This window comes from Myodes glareolus, chromosome 19 (assembly GCF_982192425.1).
Source record: "Myodes glareolus chromosome 19, mMyoGla1.1, whole genome shotgun sequence".
Taxonomy (NCBI): Eukaryota; Metazoa; Chordata; class Mammalia; order Rodentia; family Cricetidae; genus Myodes; species Myodes glareolus.
This window is the reverse complement of record NC_142044.1, coordinates 41,694,240-41,719,236: the sequence shown is the minus strand read 5'-3', so window position 1 is coordinate 41,719,236 and position 24,997 is coordinate 41,694,240. Positions and strand designations below refer to the sequence as shown.

The window sequence follows — 24,997 nt, the reverse complement described above, 5'->3', positions numbered from 1 at the left end:
TACTTGCCCAACCAGCTCTGCTGCCAGCTTGCGGGGTGACCTTGGTGGAATTCCTTCCCATGCAGGGACCCCAGCTCCTCATCCTTAATAGACTCTGACTTCGATTGGACAAATCAGAGACTACCTGAACTCCTTGAGGAACCCGCCCTCTCTGCCAAGGGTGCATCTCAGTGCTCCAGGGCTGTGCTGGACTTCAGCGACTGCGGAAGCCAGCAGGCACAGTGGCCAGGTGCCTCTCCAGAATTGTGCAGCAAAGGCATCCCGAGTGCCCAGGGCATTCACACAGGCACTGCTACAGGTGGAAGTGAGGAATGGGGCGGGGTCAGCTCCCTCACAGCACTGCTCCACTTCCCTGGGCACACAGGCCTTGTTACCCTGCTCTCACGGCTTGGTTGAGGGCCACTGCCTGCCCTTGGCTCACTGCCTCAGGACAGGGTCCACGTTCAGGAGCCCTGCCCCAGACCTCAGTTCCCTCACACGGGTGCCCTCCTCCTCCCGGCTCCGACACATACAGGAGAGTCTCCTGTTTATGGCGTCTCCAAGCAGGATATAAGTTCTGCAAGGCAAGAGCATGCCCAGCTGGGTACAGGCGAGCAGCCTGTACACTGCCCTCCCCATTCCCAGCAGGTGCTAGCCCTGACCACAGCCTTCTCTGCGCTCAGTGTGGATGGGGCCTCAGAAGTCTCCTACTACGGACAGTGCCCATCAGAAAGGTCCTGCGTGAGCTAAGACTGCTGCCGAGTGTTGTAAGCGGGCAAAGACATGTGCCAAAGCGGCCCGTTCTCATCAGCAGTGTATGGTCATGCCCAAATTGTGACCTGAGAGGGCCCTCACCTTGCGGATCATGTCTTGATTGTACTCATGGATCTCAGTCATGGCATCCAGCGTGGGGTTGTTGGCCAGCAGCCCACCATCCAGGAAGCGTCCATTGGGCCGGAAGTAGGTTGGGGCTGCCCCACTGCTCCGGGCTGCCCGCCATACCAGTTGGTCTGGGGGTGGGAAAAGAGGGCGACTTAATGACGTAAGACCTGTCCCTTCAGTACAGGAAGAGGGGAACTAGGAAGTCTTTAGGAACAGGACCCATAAGGCCTTGCTGCTGGGTCTTGCCATCCCAATGAACGGTTGTTTGCCACTGTGGACTTCCAGGAGCCTCTTCTCTCCTAACAGCCTCCAGCAACAGTTGTCCTTAGCCAGCCAAGACCCGGGCGGCGATGTGGGTGGGAGGGTGTCCAGTGCCTCGTCTGTGACTCCCCACCCCTTCCAACCTCAGCTAGCTCTTCCCATGGACACAGCAAACAGAGGGCTCTGACCTGCAGGCTGAGTCGGTGGCTTCAGGTTAATGTTTTGGTTGAAGCGAGGTTCCCGAGTGGCCTCTGGGGCATCGTAGTTCCGGAATAGGTGGAGCTCCGCTGGCTGTCGGTCAGATAGTGTCCCCGTCAGCATCACCCTGTAGGAAGCAACAGAGGAGAGCTGGCCCAGCCGCCCATCATCTCCTCTCCAGGGTCACGCCCTGGACCCTGTTCTTGGTGGGCTTCTCCCTGGCAGTCCTCACACAGGCATCCCCTATGGACCCTGGGCGGATTCAGAGGGAATCTGGCCAATGTCGCCTGCCTTCCTCACAGGTGTTTCACTCTATCCAGTCAGCCCACTCTGGAAACTCACCCACCCCAGAAGGTTGCCAGGACAGCAGACAGACTGCTCAGAACCAATGGCAGTAACTGTTTTAAAATAAATGACTAGGAATGTCATTGTCCATCGGCAAGCCAGCTGCCATAATGCAACTACTTACTTCAAGGGTGCTGGGGGCCACTGAAGAACACCCAAGGTGGTGCTTACTGGGAGGCATGAATGCCAAGATCCAGGGGAGATAAGGAAGAGTAAGGTTTGGGGCAGAGCCTTCAGTGTGCTGCCAGTGGTTTAAAAACAAAGCAACAGTTTAACTACTCAGCTGAGTAGAGGCCAGCACTGAAAGGCAGCTGAGAGCAGCGAGCAGGCTGCATATTGGGGCTGGAGAGACAGCTCAGCAGTTAAGAGCACCTGCTGCTCTTTCAGAGGACCTGAGTTCAACGCCCAGAACCCACAGGATGGCTCATGACCATCTATAACTTTAGGCCAGGGGATCTGAGGCTCTCTGCTGGGCTCTACAGGCACCATGTATGTATGTAGTGCACAGGCACACATGCAGGAAAAACATTCACACACATAAACTAACAACAAAAAAGAAGGTTCCTCCCAACCCTGTGACATAAAAAGTCCGGGCACAGGCTCTGGGAAACTAGGGTGTGTTCAGATCCTCGCAGAGGCCTCGTTCTGTGAGCCCCAGTCCCCTCCCTGGAGAGGACATTCATCTGGCCGCTCTCAGCACCACGGCAGCTAGCCACCCTGTGTACTCTGACACAGAGTTGATCTAACTGCAGTACCAGCGCATGTGTGTCAGTGAATGATGGGACTTGAACCCGGTCCTCTGGAAGAACGGCCAGTGCTCTTCACCACTGAGTCATCCCTCCAGTCCCTGATTTTAGTCGTAAAAGCTTGAGAGGAGCTGACAACGGCTGGGTGGTTTAGCGTACCTCCTGCTTTTACAGAGGACCCATGTTTGGTTCTCAGCAACCATGTCAGGAGGTTCGTAATCACCTGTAACTCCAGCGCCAGGGAATCCATGGCCTCTGAGGGCACCCACGCACATGGGGATACGTCCACATTCACAATGAATCAATAAATTTTGCTTAAAAGGATAGGACCCCTGACAAGATGAATACACGAGGGCCAAAATCCACCAAAGGTGAGGTCTAATGGGAGACTCTTTCTAGCTGCCTGTGAACACAAACCAGTGTTCACATTACCTGGGGGAAGTCTCAAAGAGTTCCCATGACAACTACCCAGTCAGTGAAAGTGGCAGAGATGGTGGCAAGCCTGCATACCTGGAAGATGGCGCAAAACCCTCTGCAGGGAGGGCCACTCTGAGTTTCAAAGAATCTGATTTTCACACTAACAAGCAGTGCAGACAGGAAATATCCAAACAGGGAGAGGCACACAGGAGAGGTGGCCATGAGAGCTGGGAACAGAGCTCGGTGACAGAAGACAGCCACTGAGTCAAGGCAGACTAGTGGCCGCAAAACACATGCACGGGCTGCGACGGACCACAGTGCTGCTATGTGCAGAACAGCAAACAACAAATGCAGGCGTCCTAACTTCTCTGTTGCCCTGCAATGCTGGGAGCACACTAAGCAAGCACTCTGTCACTGAGCAGGGACTGCAGAGCAAGCCTCGTGACATTTTCATGGGACAGGAGGCTACAGGTAATGACTTTGAAGACCAAAGAGTGCTTTTTTGGGGAGGGAGGATGCATACCCATATGTACACATAGAGGAACATTTTTTTTAAAAAAATTAGCAGATAGGTTAAATAACTAAGCAACAGAGAGAATCGGTGGACTGGAAAACAGGCAAGAAACTATCCAGACTGTAACACAAAGAGATCAAATGGTAGAAGGTGGGCACAGTGGTGCACACCTTTAATCCCAGCACTTGGAAGGCAGAAGCAGGTGGATCTCTGCAAGTTTGAGGCCAGCCTGCCAGGAAAGCCAGGGTTATATAGTGAATCCTGTCTTGAAAAAATAAAAAAGAAAAAACAGGGAGAAAGAAGATAGAAAATTTAAGAGAGGGCCGGCTGGTTAGCTGGTCCAGCATGTAAGGGCATTGGCTGCAAGTCCCAACAACCTGAGACCAATCCCTTGAACCAACACGCTGGAAGGAAGCTATCCTAAACTTGTCCTCTGACCTCTATGTTCACGTTCTCATTCTCTCTCTCTCTTTCTCTCAAATAAATGTTAAAAATTTAAAAAAGAAAATGCAAGAGAAGTTAAGAGATCTAGAGGTGATAAGTATGAATTCAATACAGGCTTAACCTAATTTACAGAGGAAACACACACAAGGAGAGAGACGGGGCGGTGGGTAATGAGCTAGCACAGACAAAAGTTAAAGTGATGACTCAGGATTCCAAAACCTGGAAGACGCCAGGGCAAACCCTGGCAGAGACCACACGGACATATCAAAAGAATCCACATCTGCACCCTAACACTGAGCAGCAACACGGAGCAGGCAAACAACCGGCAGCATCTACACGAAACAGACCAACTGCCTCAACAGACGGCAATTCTGTGTCAAATACTAGAGTCCCAAATTTCATAAAACAAATGCTAAAATACATAAAAGACCACATAGGCCCCGAAAAACTAATCATGGGGGGGGGGACTACATACATGAGAGTATGTTCCTCTCTCATGCTTAGATAGGTCTTCCAAACTTGAACAGTGAACTTCAGAACTGAATCTACTACATGCCTCAGTTAAGGTTCCTGGGCTGTGAGAAACACTGTGGAGGACAGGATTATTTCAGGTTACACTCTCAGGGAAGCTAGGCACGGCTTGCTGACTTGCTCAGCCTGCTTTCTCATCCAACTGAGTGCCACCTTCCCAGGGATGGCACTGCCCACAGTGGACTGTGCCCCTTCATATCAGTCATTAATCTAGACAACAGCTCACAGCCAAAGCTATACAACTAGAGTCTGTCTCAAAAACTAAAAAGAAAGAAGAAACAACCCTCCTGCTGGAAAAAATAAACCCTAAGCTGCTGGGCCTTGTTCACGCTCCATTCCTCCAGGCAGCTCCCTCCTCTCTCTTGCCCCTAGTCACTCAGCAGATTGACAGACCTGTCAATGGCCTGTCTGTGTTAGGGCTGCAGAGAACAAGGCTGCCATGTTCCTGCCCTTTTAAGCTCACAGCCTGGCCAAGGATATGGGCCTTGCTGCAGGCCTCTCTTCAGAGCTGTGGCACGCTGCAGGCTCTTCTGGGGCCTCTTTAGCAGCTTCCCTGCCTGCTGTTTAGCTTACTTCTCTCCCAGCTGCAAGAGGAGTTAGCTTCAGCTTTTCTGCCCTGGGGTGGCCCTCCTCCTTCCCCTCCATGGGCACTGCCAAGCTGGCCCAGCAGAGATGCCACGTGATGGGACAGGGAACAAGCACGGTCTGGTACGACAATATCCCATGAACGGTTACAGAGTTCATTACATCTGCCAAAGTGGTCCAGCTGGCTTGGAGGACCCTGATCTCTCTAGGAAGCTCCAGGCCACCAGCTCTGACCCTCCCAGGCCCCCTCCTCTCCATTCATGCAGACAGTCTCCCCATGTTCTCAGGAGTCTCTCATCGAGATGGGATGAAGTGCTGTCCTGATCCCCAGATTTGGGCAAGTGGGGAACATGGCTTACTTGGGTTTTTTGACATCTGTCATCTTGGTATGTTCCCCAAACTCCCGTTTCAGGAACTCTTCCAGGGGCCCAGACTCATAGGGTCGTGAGCCCCGAAACACCTCGTCCTTCATTCGGAAGTACACACCACGCATATAGGCCATGGACTTACCTAGGAAGAAAATATGAGGAATTGGAGAGACCCTAGGGTGATGTGCAGGTCCCCGTGGGATGACAGCTAAGTAGCTGCAAGCTTCAGGAAGCATGGGCAGGCGCTGGCAGGAGGTGGTGAAGGAGGAAATCTGTCAAAGGGCTAATGGAACATGAACTTCTAGGCCCTTCTATAAAACCTGGCCGTACAGGTAGAAAGCCCTTTGCAAGGCTTGCTACTTAAATCCGTATTACTAAAAGGGGCCTTGAGCATACAAAATTGTACAGAAGTTAGTCCCATTTCCCTGTCACAGTAAAAGAGGAACAGGCTGTCCTCTGAGTCTGTGGGCCAGACAGACTATGGGGGAGGAGGTGCCCATGCATCTCACAAGCTCCTTAGAGCCCAGGGTGTGCAAGCATAGGGGCCTGCTGAAGCAGGATTGTGCCTGTCTGAGGCTAACTGGGTGCTTCTCACTCCCGCCTCAGGTCTTCCCATCTGAGGCTGGGCTGGGACCGCTGCCTGTTCTGCAGGAAGAAGACACCATGTACCGTGGTAGCGCAGGTTCTGAGGAAGCTCTCCTCTCACAGGCCAGGAGGGACTCAGGGCAGAGCTGGGCTGACTCCTCAAAGTCAGCCCTGGTTCTAGTCTGACGTGCAGCATGACATCATGGTCATCAGAGTCCCCGTGAGCTCACCCCACAGAACCAGGGTGACAATCATCCCCCAAATGAAGCATCTGCTGATAGACCACTGCTGTAGCCAAGCCCCAGCTCCCAACAGAGCCCCGCAGGGAATGGCCTCTGCCAGCTCCGAGATGGGTACACCCATATTCCTCAAAGTCCCTAGAGTGACCCCATGGCCTCCCCCCAGCACCCAGCAGATGCCCAGGTGCCTGTACTGCTGTCTCACCAGGAGCCTCCTGAAGCCAGGACCCAGCTCTGCAGTCTCACAGTCCGTGAGTTCTCATGGTGCCTACACTTAGGGTGGAGGGAGGTGTCCTCCTCTGGTGCCTCCAGGGCTTGGGTCACCAGGATTCTGATTTTGGCAGATACTTTGGCAAAAACAGAATCTGACCAACATCCAGGCAAGGGGTACCACTCAGGGAGATGGATACCTGGGACAAGGCCTATAGGGATGCAGCTGAGCCCTATTCTAGGGATGTCCAATCAGCCAGCAACACACAGCTCAATCATTCCCCAGAGGAGACAGATGCCAGGCCACTTGAATGGCAATGCTCCTGGCCTTATGTGGCAACCTTCAGCTAACCCAATGTCTGTACTTCTGCAAAGTTAGATCAAAGGAGGCGGGCCAGTGGCCTGGGGTGATGGACTGAGTCTAGGGGATACTCTGGCCTGGGTACTCCCACGGTTGTGCCATGTGCCTCTTCCCAGCCAGAGTTTCGACTGTCCAAAGAGCTCAGGGTTCTGGCATCTTGTAGCTCACTCATTAACCCAGAAATGCCCACTCCATTCATCAGAGGCATTTATACTGGCAGCAGCTGGCAGGTTCTATGATTCCTGGCTTAGAGGAATGTGGAGGTGGTTGAAGACCACTGAGACAGAATACCCTCCTACACTAGCTCTGTATCCCAACCTACGAGGGTAGATGGCCTGCCTGCCCACCCCCCCCCCACCATGCCCCAGAGGCTATGCTCACTGTGCAGAATGGCCAGGGCCAGGATGCCCCCGGTGCTGGTTCCTGCCACCCAGTCGAAGAGGTCCTTGGTGGCCACACCTGAGGCCTTCTCGATGGCAATGAGGAGCTGGATGATGACCAGGCCTTTCACGCCCCCTCCATCCAGGCAGAGCAGGTGATCATGGCTGCAGTGAGGATAGCAGTGGGCCAAGAGGGTCTCATGATGGCCCTCTCGGCTCCGTGCCCTGAGCTTCTGCATAGCAGGGGACACATGAACAAAGCAACGGAGCCCGCCTGGAGCCTACTTGCTATGGGGTATGGAACCAGGTGGGGAAGGGAAGAAGCAAATGTTTCAGATGCCCACAGGGAAAAGAAGGGTGGGAACAAGGTAGAGGCCAGGGTAGAGACCGGGGTGAGGAACAGGATGGCAAATGGGATGAGACGTGGGTGGGGAGTGTGGTGGGGAACATGGCGAGGACCCTGTACAGAAGTGATTCAGGTCAGCTACAGGTATGACCCAATGTCTGTTGGAAATAAGCAGGGAGGGAGAGGAAGGGTTGGTTCTCTCCAGCAGGATCAGGTGTGTGTGTAAAGAGGATCAGGAAAGTGGAGGAGAGGGAGGGAGGAAGCTCTATGCTGGGACCTGGGGAAAGGGAGGCAGAATTAGTTCACTTTACTGACCCAAACCCCTCTGAGGAGGTACCTGCTGTCTTTATTATTATCCTGTAAAGAGGGTCAGAGGTGAAGAGAATGGCATGGAGTCACATGCCTGGCTTCCGAGTCACACACGTAGCAGGTTTATCCAACCTGCAGCCTGTGAGCTACATGTGGCTGAGGACAGCTATGGACGCAGTCATAAACTGACTTAAAGCATAAGATGTGTGCGTGTGTGTGTGTGTGTGTGTGTGAGAGAGAGAGAGAGAGAGAGAGAGAGAGAGAGAGAGAGAATGGGTGTGTGTCAAGAGAGTATGTGTGTATGATTTTGTTGTTATAACACAATTACACAGTTCTTGTGTGTCAATTCTGTAGGTGACAATGTCATGTCTCAGTGTTAAAAGGTTGTACATTCCTGCCGGGTGGTGGCGGCGCACAACTTTAATCCCAGCACTCGGGAGGCAGAGGCAGGTGGATCTCTGTGAGTTCGAGGCCAGCCTGGTCTACAAGAGCTAGTTCCACAACAGGACCCAAAGTTACAGAGAAACCCTGTCTCAAAACAAAACAAAATAAAACAAACAACAACAACAACAACAACAAAAAGGTTGTACATTCCTGCTCAGCCCAACCTAGTCCCAAAGAGGGCAGAAAATGCAAGGTGCCAGGCCTCCATGGCCATGCCCCAGGGGCGCCTGCAGTCGATGCTCAACTCTCCCTTCTAGGCTCATTTTTCCCTCTCAGTTTTATGATTTTTGTCACGTTTCTGATGTTGTAAGATAAGAGTTTCACACTAGCTCAGATTGGCCTTGAATTTACAATCCTCCTTCCCCAGTCTCTCGAGCTGTGCAGCTGACAAATACGTGCACCACGCCTGGCTGCTTCTCAGCTTGACTCACTGCCTGTAAGAGCTTGACCGTGATCATTGGCTTTAACTGTCAGCTTGACACAAAGGAGAGTCAGCCGAGCAGAGTCTCAATGAGAGACTGTCTACACTGGGCTGGCCTGTTCAGATCTGTTGGGGAGAAAGAACTTAGCCCACCGTGGGCAGCGCCATTCCCCAGGCAGCGGGTCCTGAACTCTGTACAAGGGAAGGAATCAAGCTGAGCACAAACTAGCGAGCCTGCGCACTGGTTTCCCTCTGCTCCTGAAAGCAGATGATGTGACTAGTAGTTTGGAATTCCTAGTTTGACTCCACACAGTGGTGGGCTCTACCTGGGATTAGAAGATGAAACAAACTCCCTTCTCCCTTAAGACATTTTCTGCCTGCTGTTTTCCTACCATAGCAGAAATGAACCAGGATACCCACCCAATGCCAGCAGGATTAGCTACAACTAACTCCCTTGTAGTGGTCCTGCCACCCTATGAAGCAACCCTTCTTTGCTCACACTTCACCTCTGCACAACTCCCTATGACAAGGCATGGCACTTGATGTTCAACACATGTGACAGGGAGGGCAGTGGAGCAGGCCATGTGTCCCACCTGTAAGAGTCTTCTAGACTAGACACTTGACCACTCAGGGAGCTCAGGCGGTGGCAGGGGCAGCAGTGAAAATGATAGAAGTCTGAAGAGCCCCGCCAAAAAGGCTTGAGCAAACAAGCAAGACTCAGAACACGGGCCTGGCAAGAGCAAGGTTACCCATAGTGCAGGGCTGAGGTTAACATTCCTGTGGGTCCTTCAAGGGTCTCCTAACTCCTCACACATGACCCTTGCAGGTACTCCCTGGCCTACTGAGGAGTCAGCCTGTCCTCTTCCCTCGGGCACAGCTGCTCTGCCTGGGCCTCGACAGAGGTTTATGCATATGTACCAGCGTATGAAATGGTTTGTGACTGCAGGAGGCACCATGGAGGCAAGGGTCAGGAACGGGGTAGATGTATTTCCAGGGCATATGTAAGCATATGCAAGCAGTGGCCATGGAAATGAAGGGCGGGTTGTGCCCCAGGGGGTTCACACCTCGGAGCAGAAGCGGTGGCTGATGGCAGGGAGGGTAAGTTCTCTGCAAGCACATAGCATGTGCTCCTGAGAGGACAGGAACCTTGGAAGCCTGAGCAGGACCTCCACACTCTTACTCACCTCTCAGGGGCTCACACTAGACATCTACTAAGCCAGACAACTATTCCTCCAGGAAGGCCTCCAGCAGGAGTGGGACAAAGACTGGACAATGGTACACGGCAACAAAGGGAGGCTGTAGAAATGGCCAGTCCCTGTCCTGGCCACTGAGTGCACTGGCCAGTGTTCACCAGGGCTGTGCACCAAGACCAAGATTTGGAAGTATTCAATGGTAGTAGGGCACTAGGAATTAGGATATCCACAAGAATGTTAATACAAGATTGGGAGTGGGTCCTGGCCCCTAGCACCAGAAGAGACTTCTCTCCCAGTTCCCATAACTCAGGTCCACAGCTCAACACACATGTGTTGACTTCAGTTGACTTAAGTTCTCCTGACTTCAGTTCTTTTCTCTAAGTTGGAGTACTGTGTCCAAAGCAGAAACAGATCAAGAGGCTTGCCTATCTTTTCCAAAACTGTAAAATTTTCCAAGTACATATATATACATAGAAATAGAGACATATATACATATGTGTACATATACACATGTGTGTAGATATATAGACATATACTTATCTGTACATATACACGTGCATGTATGTGGACATAAACATACATACATATATGTACATATATGCACGCATATATGTAGACATATATCTAGACACATATACATGTATATACATAGACATATATGTATATATATCAGGATTTTCTCTTAATGCAGACAAGGATTGGTCCCAGAGTACAAGACCTATGGTTTGTGGTGTCTCCTGGTAGATTTGGTGACCACAACAGGATTCTGACCTCTATCTCTGACCAATCTCCCAGGCCTACTTCCTACAACGCCAGGGCACACAACTGGGAAGCACTGGGTCTGAGGATGGAGGAAGGCAGGTTGGGAAGCAGATGCAGGCATCTCACCAGTAGGGATTCGGGCAACCTTCTGCCCATAAACCATAAAGCCAAGGAAAAAGACAACGAGCCCACACTGCATGAGCGCAAGCTCAACCCTGCTGCGTGGCCCTATGCTGGGCTCCGAATGGGGCATCATCTGTCACTGATGAACCACCACAGGTCCAAAGACTTGTCTCTACCACAACTGTGCGCGGCCAGGAGAGGGCCTCCCAGCACTCGGTGGGGGTGAGGGCAGCAGGAGAAGTTCCACACATCAGCCTGTCCCTCACTCTACTTACGTTCGCTTCTCATCCCGCATGGAGCTCAGGATGAATGCTGGCTTCCGGGCTCGGGAGATGGGCATGAGGTCCTGAAGCTCTGTGGGAACAGGGCAGGACACTCTGGAGCCAGTAGGTCTCTCCTAGACTCCAGGGGTCTCTAGAGTAAACGGAACTGTGCCCCATCCTGCTGTACATCTCCTCGTGGCTAAGTTCCACCTGTGGCTGAACTCACACTCCACCACCCCCACCGATGCCTCCTGCCCAGGATAAAGCTGTGCTCAATGCCACGGGCCTGCTAGGCAAGGGCAAGCTGGAACGAGGAGGGAGTCTGCTGTTTTGGAGAGGACTCTCCACCGGTCCAGCTAGCTCCCAGAAACTTCTGGAACCCCTCCTATCACTCTGAAGCTGTGTCCTGGGCCGATGTCTGAGCTGATGCTACCGACAGCCACCCATGTCTTGATGGCAGACCTTAAGTTTAGTCTTCCTTTGCACACTAGCCCCAACACCAACCCTCCAGGTCGCCCTGCATGACGAGGTTGACAGCCATAGTGCAGTGAAGCTAGAGGCAGCAAGGTAGGTGGGTGCCAGCAGTGCCTCCCTTAGCAGGCATGTGCCACAGAGCAGACAAGGGACACATGCAGGGGACTGGCCAGCAAGACAGCAGATGGTGTCAGGGACAGGGTGTAGGGCGGTACCTATGGGTGTGCAGCTTGAGAAGGGGGAACGGGGTGTAGAGCTCTAGCTACATGGGGGCAGGGCAGGCTCAGCAGCTTCTATAGTCTTAGGCATTACCCATTCACCGCTGCACCCCAGGCCCATCCAGCCTGGTTTGAGTGACTGCCTGCCTGTAAACGGAGAGAGAAAGATGGGGTGCTAGGGGTTTTAGGTTTCCTGCCCTCCAGAGCTCTAGGCCTGGCTAGGCTGGCAGGAGGGGCTGGGCTTGGGGCTTCTACCTCCACAGTTTAAGAGTTTTGGCTGAGTAAGACTCAGTTCTGTTTAGGGATTCTCACTCCCAAACATTCTAGGTCCCTGTGTGGGCCAGAACACAGAAGGTCCTGAACAGGGTCCCCATCTACTCTGGGACTGTCTCGAAGGGCATCAGTGGCTTCTTGGCCACTCCAAAAGCCTGTGAGTAACTGAAGGAGCCAGCAGGGGGCAGATCACATCTCCAGCCAGATAGATTCAAACAATGTGAGGGCTAAAGCCAGGGGACCTGGCAGCACTCCTTACCACCCACACTTCCCTCCCAGGGAACCAGAGGCTGTGATAGTGCCCACCTGAGAGGTGCCATGAGAAATGGCCACCCTAAGCCAGTGTTCAGGACATTTTCTCAGGAATGCTGGACCTAGTAGGCCTCAGGAATGTGTGGGTCATTTGGTGGCCTAAACTGGCTGATACATCTTGGCTCTCCTCCCTTCAACTACTTCCGCCCTGAAGCCATAATCCTTGTGGGGGGCTGCTGGGATTTGAGGGCCCAGGCAGAGATGAGGAGCGGGGAGGGAAAGCAGTGGCCTACCTAGGCTGTTTAAGCTGATCTCTGGGGGCTGAGTTTTGTCCAGAGAGAAGAAGGGGTGAGGTGTTGCTGCAGAGCTCTGGTCCGTGGGGACCCCCTGGATGAGTGGGAAGCGGTAGTCAGCCCCCACAGTTCTCAGCAGACTCAAGAGCGCCTTCCTGGTAATCACTTGTCAGGTTTTGGGAAGGAGAGATGGCAGAGAGCAGACACGGTGTCAACTAGAAAGTGAGACCCCCCTCTTTGCAAATGGTTCCCCCATCTAGCAGGTGACCTGGCTATGTGGAGAAACTATCCTGATTAGCAAGTTGGGTGGTCTGCTACATGAAAGTAGCCTCCTGGCACCAGGGAAGGGGCTAAGGAGGACTGTAGGATATGAGGGGATCAGAGCATCCTAGTTACTATGGGCATCCCCTCTCTCCTTCTACACCATCTATGATGCAAAGCAACTAATTCCATGGTCAGCAGTTCTCAAAAACGACAAGGGCTGTCCCTTGCAGAGTCCCAGAGGGATGAGCCAGAGGAGACCCGGGGAAGGATGCCACAACTAGCACCTTTGCCTGCTTCCACTTTGGGCTCCATGTTTTTTCTGCAGGGTTGGCTCTGAACCCAATGTTGAGCAAAACTGGAGAGGGGAGAAAGGAAAAGGAGGAGTGGGGTCCATCTAGGCTGTTTAAGCTGATGGTGGGGTTGAGCTCACTGCTGCGAGAAGAGGTCAAACCATCTGGGCCACACTCACACTGACTCCACATTCCTGCAAACCCTCAGGAGGGGATTTAAGCGTCTGTGAAGGGAAGCTGACTCCTACAACTCTGAAGCTGATCATGGTGGACAGGACAGCAATGCACATGCGAGTCTATGCATGCACCCAGCACGTACAAAGTATGGACATATGTGGACATGCATGGCACATGCAATGATCCCATGCTTGCTCTGCTCACACCTGGGCCCACCCCACTGAGAGCCTGAACACCCTCACCGTGATGTGAGGACGATGCTCAGCAAGCCCTTGGTGGGCCTGCATCCCTGTCTTTGGGGAAGGAGGCTCCCTTTGAGCTGCATACACTCCTGGCCCCTCGGCAGGGAACAGGGCCAGTCTGACACCTTATAGCTGGGACCTCCCTCCTCAGTCTCTATACCGCCACCTCCCCCACAGCTCGGATCCCAGATGGCAGCACACATACGTTTGCTGATCTTGGAGGCCATGAAAGCAGGAGTCTCCCCAAAGTCATTTGGGGTGTCCACTTCTGCCCCAAATACAATGAGGGCTTTGACCATCTCCATGTTATCTTTCTGTTGGGGATGGAAGGTGAGAAGAATAAGGAAGAGTCCATCAACTTGCTCACAAGTCCTCTCAGGGGCACAAGGAGACTCTGGGGCCTCCTGACATGACAAAGATTGCCTTCACCAGTGACCTTCAGTGCACCCCTCAGTGGGGGCTTAAGAGCTCAGGAAGAAAATGGAAGTTGTTTGGTTGGAAGTGTCACCTCAGCCCCTAACATCCTTATCCAAACAGTCTGGAATGTTTGAGTGGGGGGCTTCACCTCAGCTCCTGGCACCCATTTTGGAATGTTGGGTGGAAAGCTCCATTTCAAGCCTCGTTCCCCGGGAGCTGCCACAGTCCAGACTCCACCTCCAAGAAGGCCCACCAAACAGTGACCCCTCCCCAGGGAGGGTCAAGACCACTCCCACAGGCTATTTAAACTGTCCCCAGAGACAGAACCCCCTCTCGGTGTTTTCCCAGAGGGACACCTGGGAGCGCAGGCATTCATTAAACCTTGGCTTCTTCTAATTTGGTTTCATTTGGTCTGGTTTGGATTACTGTGTCAGCAGTAGGCTTGTCGGGCCTGAGTTTTGAAATACAAGTGCACACCATCTTTCATTATATCTATCTGTCTGTCTGTCTGTCTGTCTGTCTGTCTGTCTATCTATCTTGACAGTCTCAACTCGCCCAGGCTGGCCCTGAACACTGTGCAGCTGAAGGTAGTCTTGAACTCCTTAACCTTTGGCTCCTGGAGTATGCTATCATGCCCAGATATTTAGCTTGGTCATTTTTTCAAGAGTATAAATGGACCAAATAGATCAAAAAGCTAGAGAATTGCAGAACGAGACTCTTCCAAGTGCCCAGCCTGTGCTAACAGCCTCCTTGAGTTTCGGTCTCCTGGGCAATGTGCCTACTACAGTAATGGTACAAAACAGGCTGTCCTTGACTGTGGCTGACTGCTTCCCTCAGTCCCATCTGGGACTAGACGGACAGCAGACAGTCCTGTTCTTGCCATGGGCTAAGCACACTCACACTGCTGTCTCATCCCACTAGAGATGCTTTAAGGCTGAAGTCTATTTCCTAACAAACCAGTGGCTGCTACCAGGTACTCTGGGCTAAGGGAGGAGGCATGTCTGATGATGCAGCAGCTGAGGAAAGGAGGAGGGTGAGCCAACACGGTGCCTTTATTGTTCCCCCCAACCCCCACCTCAGCTGGCAGAGCCAGCACAGGGAGGCCATGTGGCCACAGGCTCACCGATATGGCCAGGTGCAGTGGTGTGTTCCCATGCTCTCCACGGGCGCCTGCGTTGGCCCCGTAGGTCAGCAGCACCATGACACAGTCAAAGCGGTTGCGCATCACTGCCACATGCAGGGCTGTGTTTCCTGCGGTGCTTGTGCTGTCCACGTCACAGCCTCGCTTCAGCAGCATTCGGGCCATCTGGGGACACAGACCAGGCGGGCACTCAGGGGCAGCCTCCCTGAGCAGTCCCCCAGTATAAGCAAAGGAAGAGAAGCTCAGAGGCAGACCCCAGCTCTGCGAGTGACTCTAGACCTCAACCCCCACACATCAGGAGCTAGGAACTAGGTGACAAATAGGTGAAGAAACACAGACTGACTCTAGAAGCTTCTGGTCCTTTCCTGGAGCTACAAAGGGGTCTCTGGATCAGGTCCCACAGTGCTAACTCCCTGCAGTCCTCCATGGGATGTGTCCCAGGGGCCTTTGCATGGTATCCTGGCCCACTCTGAACTATGGGGAGGACAATGTTGAGCCTAAAGCCCATCCACCCTCCCTGCAGCCTGAGCCTGGATCCGTCACTGCAGCTCCAGCTCCTCAGACCTGACATGGGACACACTTTCATGCCTCACAGACCTGGCACTGAAGGAACACGTCTGAACGAGCTGGTGTCCCACACAGGTAGCGGCCCAGCCCTCTTGTCCGTCACATGCAAGTACAGGCTGGGGCGCTGGTGTACTCATGTGTTGCCAAGGCTACCTGGGCATCCTTTCAGGAGGGCAGAGCCACTGGGGCACTTTGGGAGAGACCTCAGCCTGGGTGGCCATAGGCTCTCTGTGTGGGCTGCTGTGCCATATCACCAGTGGCCATATCACCATTGCCCCCTTCTACATGTGAGGCGCCATTTTGCACCCACTGCCTTGCTCCAAAGTCAGTCAAGGACGCAGGAATTAAGTGAGCAGCAGGACAGCAGTGGGACCTCAATTCTTGGGCACGTGAGACTTGTCACCAGGGCCGCTGTAATCCTCTCGGTTGTCTCCTTGGATCCTGCCCAGCCCCTCGCCCACCAGCTCTGCCTACCTCGGCGTTCTTGGCCCAGTGGAGCGGACTGGCTCCGTAGCGAGGATCCTTGCTGTGGATCTGGTTGCTGTCCATGCTGATGATCATTTCAGCACACCTGGAAGGGAGCGGGACAGGGAGGGCGCACTGCACCAGCCAGGACAAGGGGCTGCCATACGGCCAACCAGGAAGGGAGCGGGACAGTGAGGGCGCACTGCACCAGCCAGGACAAGGGGCTGCAATATGGCCAACCAGCCGGCCTGACGATGACCCCTAGATAGCACACTAAGGCAAATATAAAGAAACACACTATATTAAACTGAAAAACTGACACACCTCAAATGAAATAACCAACAAAATGAAAAGGCAACCTATATGCCAGGGTAAAAACTGAAAACTAAGGCCAAGTGTGGCTGGGATTACAAATGTAATTACAAATGTAATTCCAACATTCAGGATGCTGAGGCAGGAGGATTCCAAATTCCAGGCAAGGCTGGACTACACTGCATAGGCCCTGCTCCAAAAGGGTGTGGGGGTGGGGCACAAAATGGTGCAGCGGCTAAAAGAGCTTGCTGCTGTGCCTGAGGAGCAGTTCATCCCTGGGCTGCACATGAACAGAGAGATAAATGCAAGACAAGCACAACAATAACTTTAAGAAGCAAAGTCATGGGGCTGGAAGGCTGGCTCAGAGCTTAGACACTGGCTGCTGTGCTCCCAGAGGACCTGGGCTGGATTCCCTGTACCCACATGCCAGCCAAGAACAATAATTCCTGTTTCAGGGTAGCTGATGCCCTCTTCTGGCCTCTGTGGGCACTGCATGCACAGAGGTGCAAAGATACAAGAAGGCACAACACTCACATGCATAAAATAAAATTAAATGAACGGAAGATTTTTTAAGCAAATAATTTATCAGATGTGGCATGAAATGTTACAGGCAGGTTACAACAAGGTTGGAAAATCTCTGCCATGGTTTATCTACTAATGGTGACATTCTTATTTTGGGGGTTGGTTGGAAGCTAGTGATGTGCTATTTCACCTGATAGACAGAGACGGGCATGAATTGCTAAGGGGACTAAAGGATGTCCAAAATAGCATCAAGTGTGGTGACACATGACTATAATCTCAGCATTTGGAAGGCAGAGGCAGGAGAATCAGGAATTCAAGGTTAGCCTGCTTTGTTTTGTTTTTAAGACTGACCAAGAGAACTTGGTTTTGGATCTCAGAATTCTATGCACAATCAAGACACTCTAATCCATTACACAGTCTCGTAGAATCTCCAACGCAGGAATGGCTTTCCCTGCCTGGGAACTTCACTTTATAGACCCAAATAGACATTTCCCCAGAGAAGACATAAAAATGTCTAATAGGTCTATGGCAAGCTGTTGACCTCAATGACCACCAGGAAATGCAAATGAGAACCATTGAGACCCCATCTCTTGTCTGTGAGGGCAGCTATTATCAGACACAGTGCTGGTGAGGACAGAAGGAAGAGGGAAACACACACTAAGCAGAGGAGAGGGAGCACTCTCACACTAAGCAGAGGAGAGGGAGCACTCTCACACCAAGCAGAAGAGAGGGAGCACTCTCACACTAAGCAGAGGAGAGGGAGCACTCTCACACTAAGCAGAGGAGAGGGAGCACTCTCACACTAAGCAGAGGAGAGGGAGCACTCTCACACCAAGCAGAAGAGAGGGAGCACTCTCACACTAAGCAGAGGAGAGGGAGCACTCTCACACCAAGCAGAGGAGAGGGAGTACTCTCACACCAAGCAGAAGAGGGAGCACTCTCACACTAAGCAGAGGAGAGGGAGCACTCTCACACTAAGCAGAGGAGAGGGAGCACTCTCACACTAAGCAGAGGAGAGGGAGCACTCTCACACTAAGCAAAAGATCTCCATCATGGAAACTCACAGAGATTAAACAATGCACTAATGGATGATGAGTAGATCAATTAAAAAAATCAAGGAAAAAAATCCTGGAACTTCATGAAAAAAAAAACACAACACAAAACCACTGGGACACTTTAAAAAGGCAGTCAAGGAGAAAAACTTATAATTCTGAGTGCCTACATTGAAAAATCAAAAAGAGCACTAATAAATGACTCAATGATACAACTCAAGAATTTGAAAACACAAGAATAAGCTAACCCCAAACCCAGGGGACAGCCGGAAACAATAAAAATTAGAGCAGAACTCAATGAAATAGAAACAAAGAAAACAACACAAAAGGTCCCCACACTCTGCTCTCTGCACAAAGGTCTTCCCTGGACTGTGGGGCAGAGAGGGCCCGAGGAGGCCCACACAGGCACAGAGAAGCCTGAGGCAGACAGGCAGCATGTGTCACCTTGTGTCCACTTAGGACACCCCGTCACTGGCCCACCTGTCTGCTTCTGCACTCCAGGATACTAAAGTTCAGTGCTGTGAGGAGAAGGCTGGAGTCTGGCCTGCTCCATGGACGGGGCTCCTCTAATTCATTTCTCAAGGCCAAGTGCTTAGCACAGGAGCCAGGGTGAAAACCAACTGACCCCAGATGTTGTTCTGGCTGGGCAGCACAGGGGAGTAAAGGCTCACAGTCAGAAATCTGGATGCATTAACACAAAACTCTAAGTGGTCTATTCTTCGCACAGCGGTTTCTGGGTGTACAGATACCACATTGTTGGGTAATATTATTTTAAGGTGTGTTACTTTTGTTTATGCTGCATTTGTTCAACTCTGTGAAGCTGTGATTCTTTGCCTGTCTAAAACACTTGATGGGCTAATAAAAAGCTGAACAGCCAATAGCGAGGCAGGAGAAAGGACAGGCAGGGCTAGCAGGCAGAGAGAATAAATAGGAGAAAATAGGAGAAAAAGAAAGAAGAGGAAAAAGAAGGAGCAAGCTAGAACAAGGAGAGGAGGACATCAGGGGTCAATCACAGGGTAAGAGTGAAATTAAGATATACAGAAAAAAAAAAAAGCCCAGAGGCAAAGGTGGTTAGGATAATTTAAGAAAAGTGGACAAGAAACAAGCCAAGCTAAGGCTGGGGATAAATAAGTAATAAGCCTCTGTGTGTGATTTATTTGGGAGCGAGGTGGCAGGCCCCCCAAAAGAGTCCAAAGAGGAAAGGGTGGAGGGTGAAGAACAAAACCACCACCAACACCCAAAAGCACCAAGCGCTTTCTTGAGGCCAGCACCCTTGGCCGGTTACCTGAGGAGACTTGAACCAGGGCCCCCACCCTGGCCCTGCAGGGGTGCGGTCATGTGAGGGCGAGACTTACCCCTTCTGGGAGAACTTCATGGCTGTGTGGATGGGGAAGCCGCCGGGGCCCATGATGTTGCAGCGGGCATTGCAGAGCAGCAGAACACGCACCATCTCCTGCTTGCCCATCTGGCAGGCCAGGTGCAGCGGGGTCAGCCCCTGCTTGTTCACCTGGTTGAGGCCGGCCGAGGCGTTCTTTCCTAGGAGCTGACAGGACAACACAGGTAAGCTACCTGCCGTGCCTCCTCTCTCTTAGCATTCCAGGGACCACCTCCCTCCGGACACCGGAAGGGAAGCAACATTCGACTCCACGAGAATAAAGAGGGGCAACGGACTGAACAGCACTCGGGGCAGGTAAGAAAGCCTGACAGTGAGCTGGGGTGTGGGGTGGAAATCCGGCCTGACTGCGGCTCACATGGACATTTCTGAAGAATCTTAACCCAGGTGTGGTAGCACGTGCCTGTAATCCCGGTACTGGGGAGACTGAGGCAGAAGACCAAGTTAAAAGCTACTCTAGACTACACAGTGATTTCCAGGCCAGTCTGAGCTGCATGAGACTTTATAAAAAGAACAACCAAAAGAACCTTAAGTTTTCTAGGTGGAGCAATTCTTGCTGCCCACCAGATGTCCTTCTGTCCTGCTTAGTCTTGTCAATGTGACACAGTCTAGAGTCCTGGCAGAGGAGAAGCCTAGGCTGAGGAACGGTCCGGGTCACATTATTCTGTGGGTGTATCTCTGAGGGACTGTCTTATTGATGCAGGAGAGCCCAGCCCACTGGGTGGCACCATCTTCAGGCAGGTGGTCTTACACCTAGCTAAGCCAAGCATGAGGAGCAAGTGAGGAGCCAGGGAGCAGCGGTCCTTTGTGGTTTCTGCTTCAGTCTTTGCTTAAGTTCCTGCCCTGACTTTCCTCTGTGACAGACTGGGATCTAGATGTGTAAGTCAAGTAAATTCTTTTCTCCCCTAAATTGCTTTTGGTCAGAGTACAGCAACAGAAAGGAAACTGGGACTCCTTCAGTCCTGCAGAATATGTTTCTGCACGCAGGTATTATGCTTTCAATAAAAGAATTCAACATGACCTAGTGGTAGAATGCTTACCTGGCATGTATAAGGTTCTGAGTTCAATCTCTGGTACCGCCTCTTCCTGTCTACCCTATGGTACTTGAGTCTTTTGTATGGAATGGTTATTTTGCAAAGAGCCCACACATACCCTCCCATGTACTTTGTTATATGGGAGCCACTCTGTTGCCCGGGCTGGACTGGAACTGCGTTGGCATCCTAGTTAGCTGGGATTACATTCTGCACACCCCATAGGACTTGTGATCATCTCTAGATGACGTCTATAATCTAATACAATGTAAATACTAGATAACAGTTGTTGGTTTTGTTTTGTTTTGCTTTGCTTTGCTTTTGCTTTCTCAAGACAGGGTTTCCCTATGTAACATCCTTGGCTGTCCTGAAACTCACTCTGTAGACCAGGCTGGCCTCAAACTCACACAGACCCGCCTAACTCTGCCTCCCGAGTGCTGGGATTAAAGGCATGCGCCACCACCACCCGGCTAGATGAACAGTTGTTTGTGCTGTGTTTTTTTAGGAAATAATGAGGAGGAAAAATTGCTCAAACACGGATGTAATTTTCCTTCCGAGATGAAGCCTGCCCAAAGACACCCAGGGTGACTGTGCCAGCGGGAAGCGGGAAGGATTTTGTCCTCTCACTAGGAGCTCAATGCCGTCTCCCTGATGACAGTTATGACCACTGGGGACAGCTGTGACACAAGGAAGGCTGGGGACCCAGAAGTGGAGCAAGGAGCTGGCAACACGGGGGAAACTTAGGCCAGCCTGCCCTGTCCCCAGGTTGGTGGCCCTCAGGGACCACACTTTTTGCTCTACTGAACCTCGGTTTCCTGTATGAAGAAAAGACAACAGTAGCCCAACCCAGGAGGGCATTTTGAGAACTGATAGGGCACATGATGCAGGCACAGCCAGTGTCAGTGGGGGCAGGTGCGATGCATGACCACTGACCAGGCACACTGCTGTCCCTCCTCCAGCACTGGGCATGTCTTCTCTTGGACTGCATGAGACACAGATGTATGTTTCTAGAACAACCCAGATGCCAAGCAGAGAGGACAGAACCTGCAGGTGGACCTGCTTCTTCTAGACAATAAAACACGAGCTGAGTGTCTGCCTTTCCTTTCGTCTTAATGGTGGCTTATCAATGGCACTGCTCCATCTCCTGGTTAGACTATGGCTCAGCAGGCAAGCACACTGGCGCTCTTCCAGAGGGCAGAAGCTTGAATCCCAGCACCCACACGGCAGCTCACAAGTGTCTGTGACTTTAGCCCCAGGAGATCTGTCACCCTCTTCTGGCCTCTACGGCCACTGGAAACATGGTATGCCAGGCATACATGCAGATGAAGCACATATGCATAAAAATAATACATTAAAAAAGCCTTAAAACAGCTTCTGCCCTAGTACTTACAAAATCAACACGAGTGTCTCTGGCACTAACGCCTCTAGGTGCTGGGTAGTATGGCTTTGTTTGAGTTCCCATAAATTTGGTCAAGTCCCAGTGTACCTTGAGCCCTCAGGCAAGGGCTGACCTGATGCACCCAGCCCAGGGTCTGAGTTCCTGAGCTCCATGCCTGACTGGAGTTTCCATGGAGTTCAGCTCATTTAGCTGGAGAAATTCCATGGCTAAAGATATGGCTCCTTCTAAGCGTCATGGGGTGAAGGGTGAGAAAGGGAGGCTCAAGGATGGCTGAGTGAGAAGCCTCAGCATGACCCATGAACCTAAGGCCCCAAAGCAAGTTTCAGGCACAAGGAGGTGCCTGGTTGTTTGGCCCACCACCTAGCGCTCACCTGCAGCACCTGGGAATTGTCCCCTTGAACAGCATAATGGAAGGCGGTCTCTCCTTTGTTGTCGGTGACATCCATCTGGGCATGGCAGTACTGTACCAGCTCCACCAGGATCTCACTGTCACCCTTGCGGCAGGCCAGATGTAGTGGGGTGCAGCCCTCCTCATTCTCTGTGCTGTTGGCGCAGCTGTGGGGGTGGGATGGGCAGTGATAGGTAAGCGGTAAGATGGGGACCAAAGGCAGGGATGCTAAGAGGCCCAAGTGTAGAAGGATCCAGGCAAGATTTGGGGGATCTGGGGTGACTCAAGCGCCAGCTTAGCCAGAGTCACTGCACCGTGTCTGCTGAGCTGTACCAGGCTGCAGTGCGTTCTGCTCACCTGGGAGATGTGATCTTGGGCTATGCCAGCATGTGGGGGCAAGAGGGTGACACAGAAAAGAGTCACATAATACAGACACTTGTTGTGCCATTGTACTCCAGGAACTGTTGTGAGATGGGATACCATGGTGTCCAAGGTCACGCATGGGAGCTGGAGAGCTCAGAGAGAGGTTTTGGTTTTGTTTTAGAAATAAGGTCTCTCGGGCTGGAGAGCTGGCTCACTCAGTGGTTAAGAGCATTGCCTGCTCTTCCAAAGGTCCTGAGTTCAATTCCCAGCAACCACATGGTGGTTCACAACCATCTGTAATGAGGTCTGGTGCCCTCTTCTGGCCTTCGGGCATACATGCAGAAAGAATATTGTATACATAATAAAAATAGATAAATATTTAAAAAAAAAAAGAAATAAGGTCTCACTATGTAGACCAGGCCGGCCTCAAACTCACAGAGATCTGTCTGCCTCTGCTCCACAAGTCCTAGAACTAAAGGCACACATTAAGGCTCTGAACAGAGAAGTATGGCCGTGACTTGCAAAGACATCCAAGGAGATCTCTTTAGGGAATCTGCAGAAACAGCATTGACTAGATGGATATAAGAGGCCATTAAAGTTTCCAGGAAAACAGTGGGGCTTGGGAAGGAGACTATGGTCTGAGCCCCTGTGCAGCCTTCTCCTACTGAATAGCTATGCCTTGGTTCCAGAGCCTCTCTCTGAGATGACTGAGTAGTGGAAAGAACTCAGTGTTTGAATTTCCTTCTGACTGTAATCAGTGTCCACTCTTACCCGAGCCACGGACACAACAAAGGCTGAGTGGGCAGACTCCACACATGCAGCACGTGTGCCGCACAGGGAAGATCACACTCCCCACCACACTCCAGTGGCCCAGCCCCACACAACGCGCACCCTCATGGCCCCAACGGCCCACCTGATGATGCGGCTGTGATGGAAGCACTCCCGGATGCCCAGCTCCACCGCCAGGTGCGTCACCGTCCAGCTGGGGTGGCTGCGGATGAGGTCGGACAGGTGCTGCAGCACCTCCACATGCAGGACCTGCAGGGAGCTCTCGTAGAAGGGCGGCAGCTGGGAGGAATACTGCTGGAAGTTCACCAGGGCGTCTGCCTCTGACTCCAGCTGGAACAGTCTGCCGCCAAGGAAGAGGGGCCACTAAGGTGAGTCATGGGGATAGAAGCTGAGCCAACTGAGGGGTAGTGCCCAGCATAGTCAGACCATGGATGCCGCAAACAAGCCACCCTCTGCCCCAGGCGGCAGAATCCCCGTGCTCCAACAGCAAATTCAAAAATAGAGTTTACTTTGAATTTAATTGTGCTTGAAGTCTTTCATCTGGTGATTTTATAGCTCATGTAATGGAAGTCATGTCATAGTCTCCTCTGCTTTGATGGCCACATTCAGAGCCTCAGTCTCAAACTCTGGCTCTTTGCATATGGTCAGAATTAAGTAACAGCTAACCTAGATGGCCACTACAGGGCACCATGTGAAGTACAGATCAATTATCTATGCGATGGACATTACACAGTCATTTAAAATGGTTGAATGTAATAGGGAGGGGCTAGCAAAATAACCCAGTAAGTAAATGCAGCCACTGCTATGCCTAACAACCCTAACCTTAACCCTAACCACAGCACTAAGCCCTAACCCTAACCACTAACTCCTAACCCTAACCCACATAGAGAAAGGGAGCAATCCCCAAAAGTTGCCCTCTGACCTTCATTCTACACTATGACATGTCTGGACTCTACACTGTGATATGACCCTCACTCTATACTGTGACATGACCTTGGCATCTATTCTACACTATGACAAGACCCCCCCACCACTCTACACTGTGACATGACCCCACTCTACACTGTGACATAGCCAAATACAAAATAAAAATGTAATGAATTATTTTAATAGAACAGGGAGAGATTTATTTTGTAACAAGTGAAAAGGCAGGATATAAATAATATATAACACAAAGTGATCTCAACTATGCAAAAAGAACTTTAAAGAGATGTGTGAAAAATGTGTATAGAAGCAGAATAAATGTAACATTTCTACCCATTTCTCTTATTTCTAAATTTCTCTAATGAGCATATGCATTATTTTCCTAATCAGAAAAAAATTTTGTTTACTGAGTTCAGTTCTGCTATGAAGTGCTGTGTGACTTCGGTAAACCCTGTCGCTTCTCTGAGCCCCATCTGAAACATGACACAGATTACCTGCACTACTGGAAATTACCATTAGGATGGTGACCTGGAGTTCTGGCCATGGTTCTCAACAGTCCAGACTTTGTCTCACACCTGTACAACTCCAGAAGCCAGCTGGTGCTACTACAGGCACGGCCCATACAAGCCTGGTCTGACGGAGCCAGCCTGTCCTCCTGGAGTGCCCTTAGCAAACACCACCGAGCCTGTTCTATGCCAGTCACGGTTCTCAACAGAATGACTATAGGAACAAACCAGTATGGTTTTTCAAGACAGGGTTTCTCTGTGAAGCCCTGATTGTCCTGGAATTGACTCCGTAGGCCAGGCTGGCCTTGAACTCAGAGATCTGCCTTCCTTTGCCTCCAG

General features: G+C 51.6%; 1 protein-coding gene across 4 annotated transcripts in view; it reads right to left on the bottom strand.

Moving 5' to 3' along the window:
- Window positions 1-24,997, bottom strand: part of Pla2g6 (phospholipase A2 group VI) — a 45,649-nt gene that overhangs the window by 1,768 nt on the left and 18,884 nt on the right. For 3 of the 4 annotated variants that reach the window (XM_048454791.3, XM_048454790.3, XM_087898979.1), the window contains 12 exons: window positions 23,353-23,568; window positions 22,060-22,243; window positions 19,221-19,408; window positions 15,989-16,085; window positions 14,930-15,112; window positions 13,595-13,703; window positions 12,417-12,581; window positions 10,919-10,997; window positions 7,047-7,210; window positions 5,262-5,412; window positions 1,311-1,447; window positions 835-989 (listed from right to left, as the gene is read on the bottom strand). In XM_048454791.3, the coding sequence (XP_048310748.1) occupies window positions 835-989; window positions 1,311-1,447; window positions 5,262-5,412; window positions 7,047-7,210; window positions 10,919-10,997; window positions 12,417-12,581; window positions 13,595-13,703; window positions 14,930-15,112; window positions 15,989-16,085; window positions 19,221-19,408; window positions 22,060-22,243; window positions 23,353-23,568 (1,828 nt within the window). The remainder of the gene's footprint in view (window positions 1-834; window positions 990-1,310; window positions 1,448-5,261; window positions 5,413-7,046; window positions 7,211-10,918; window positions 10,998-12,416; window positions 12,582-13,594; window positions 13,704-14,929; window positions 15,113-15,988; window positions 16,086-19,220; window positions 19,409-22,059; window positions 22,244-23,352; window positions 23,569-24,997) is intronic. The other variant, XM_087898980.1, reaches the window with a different exon arrangement.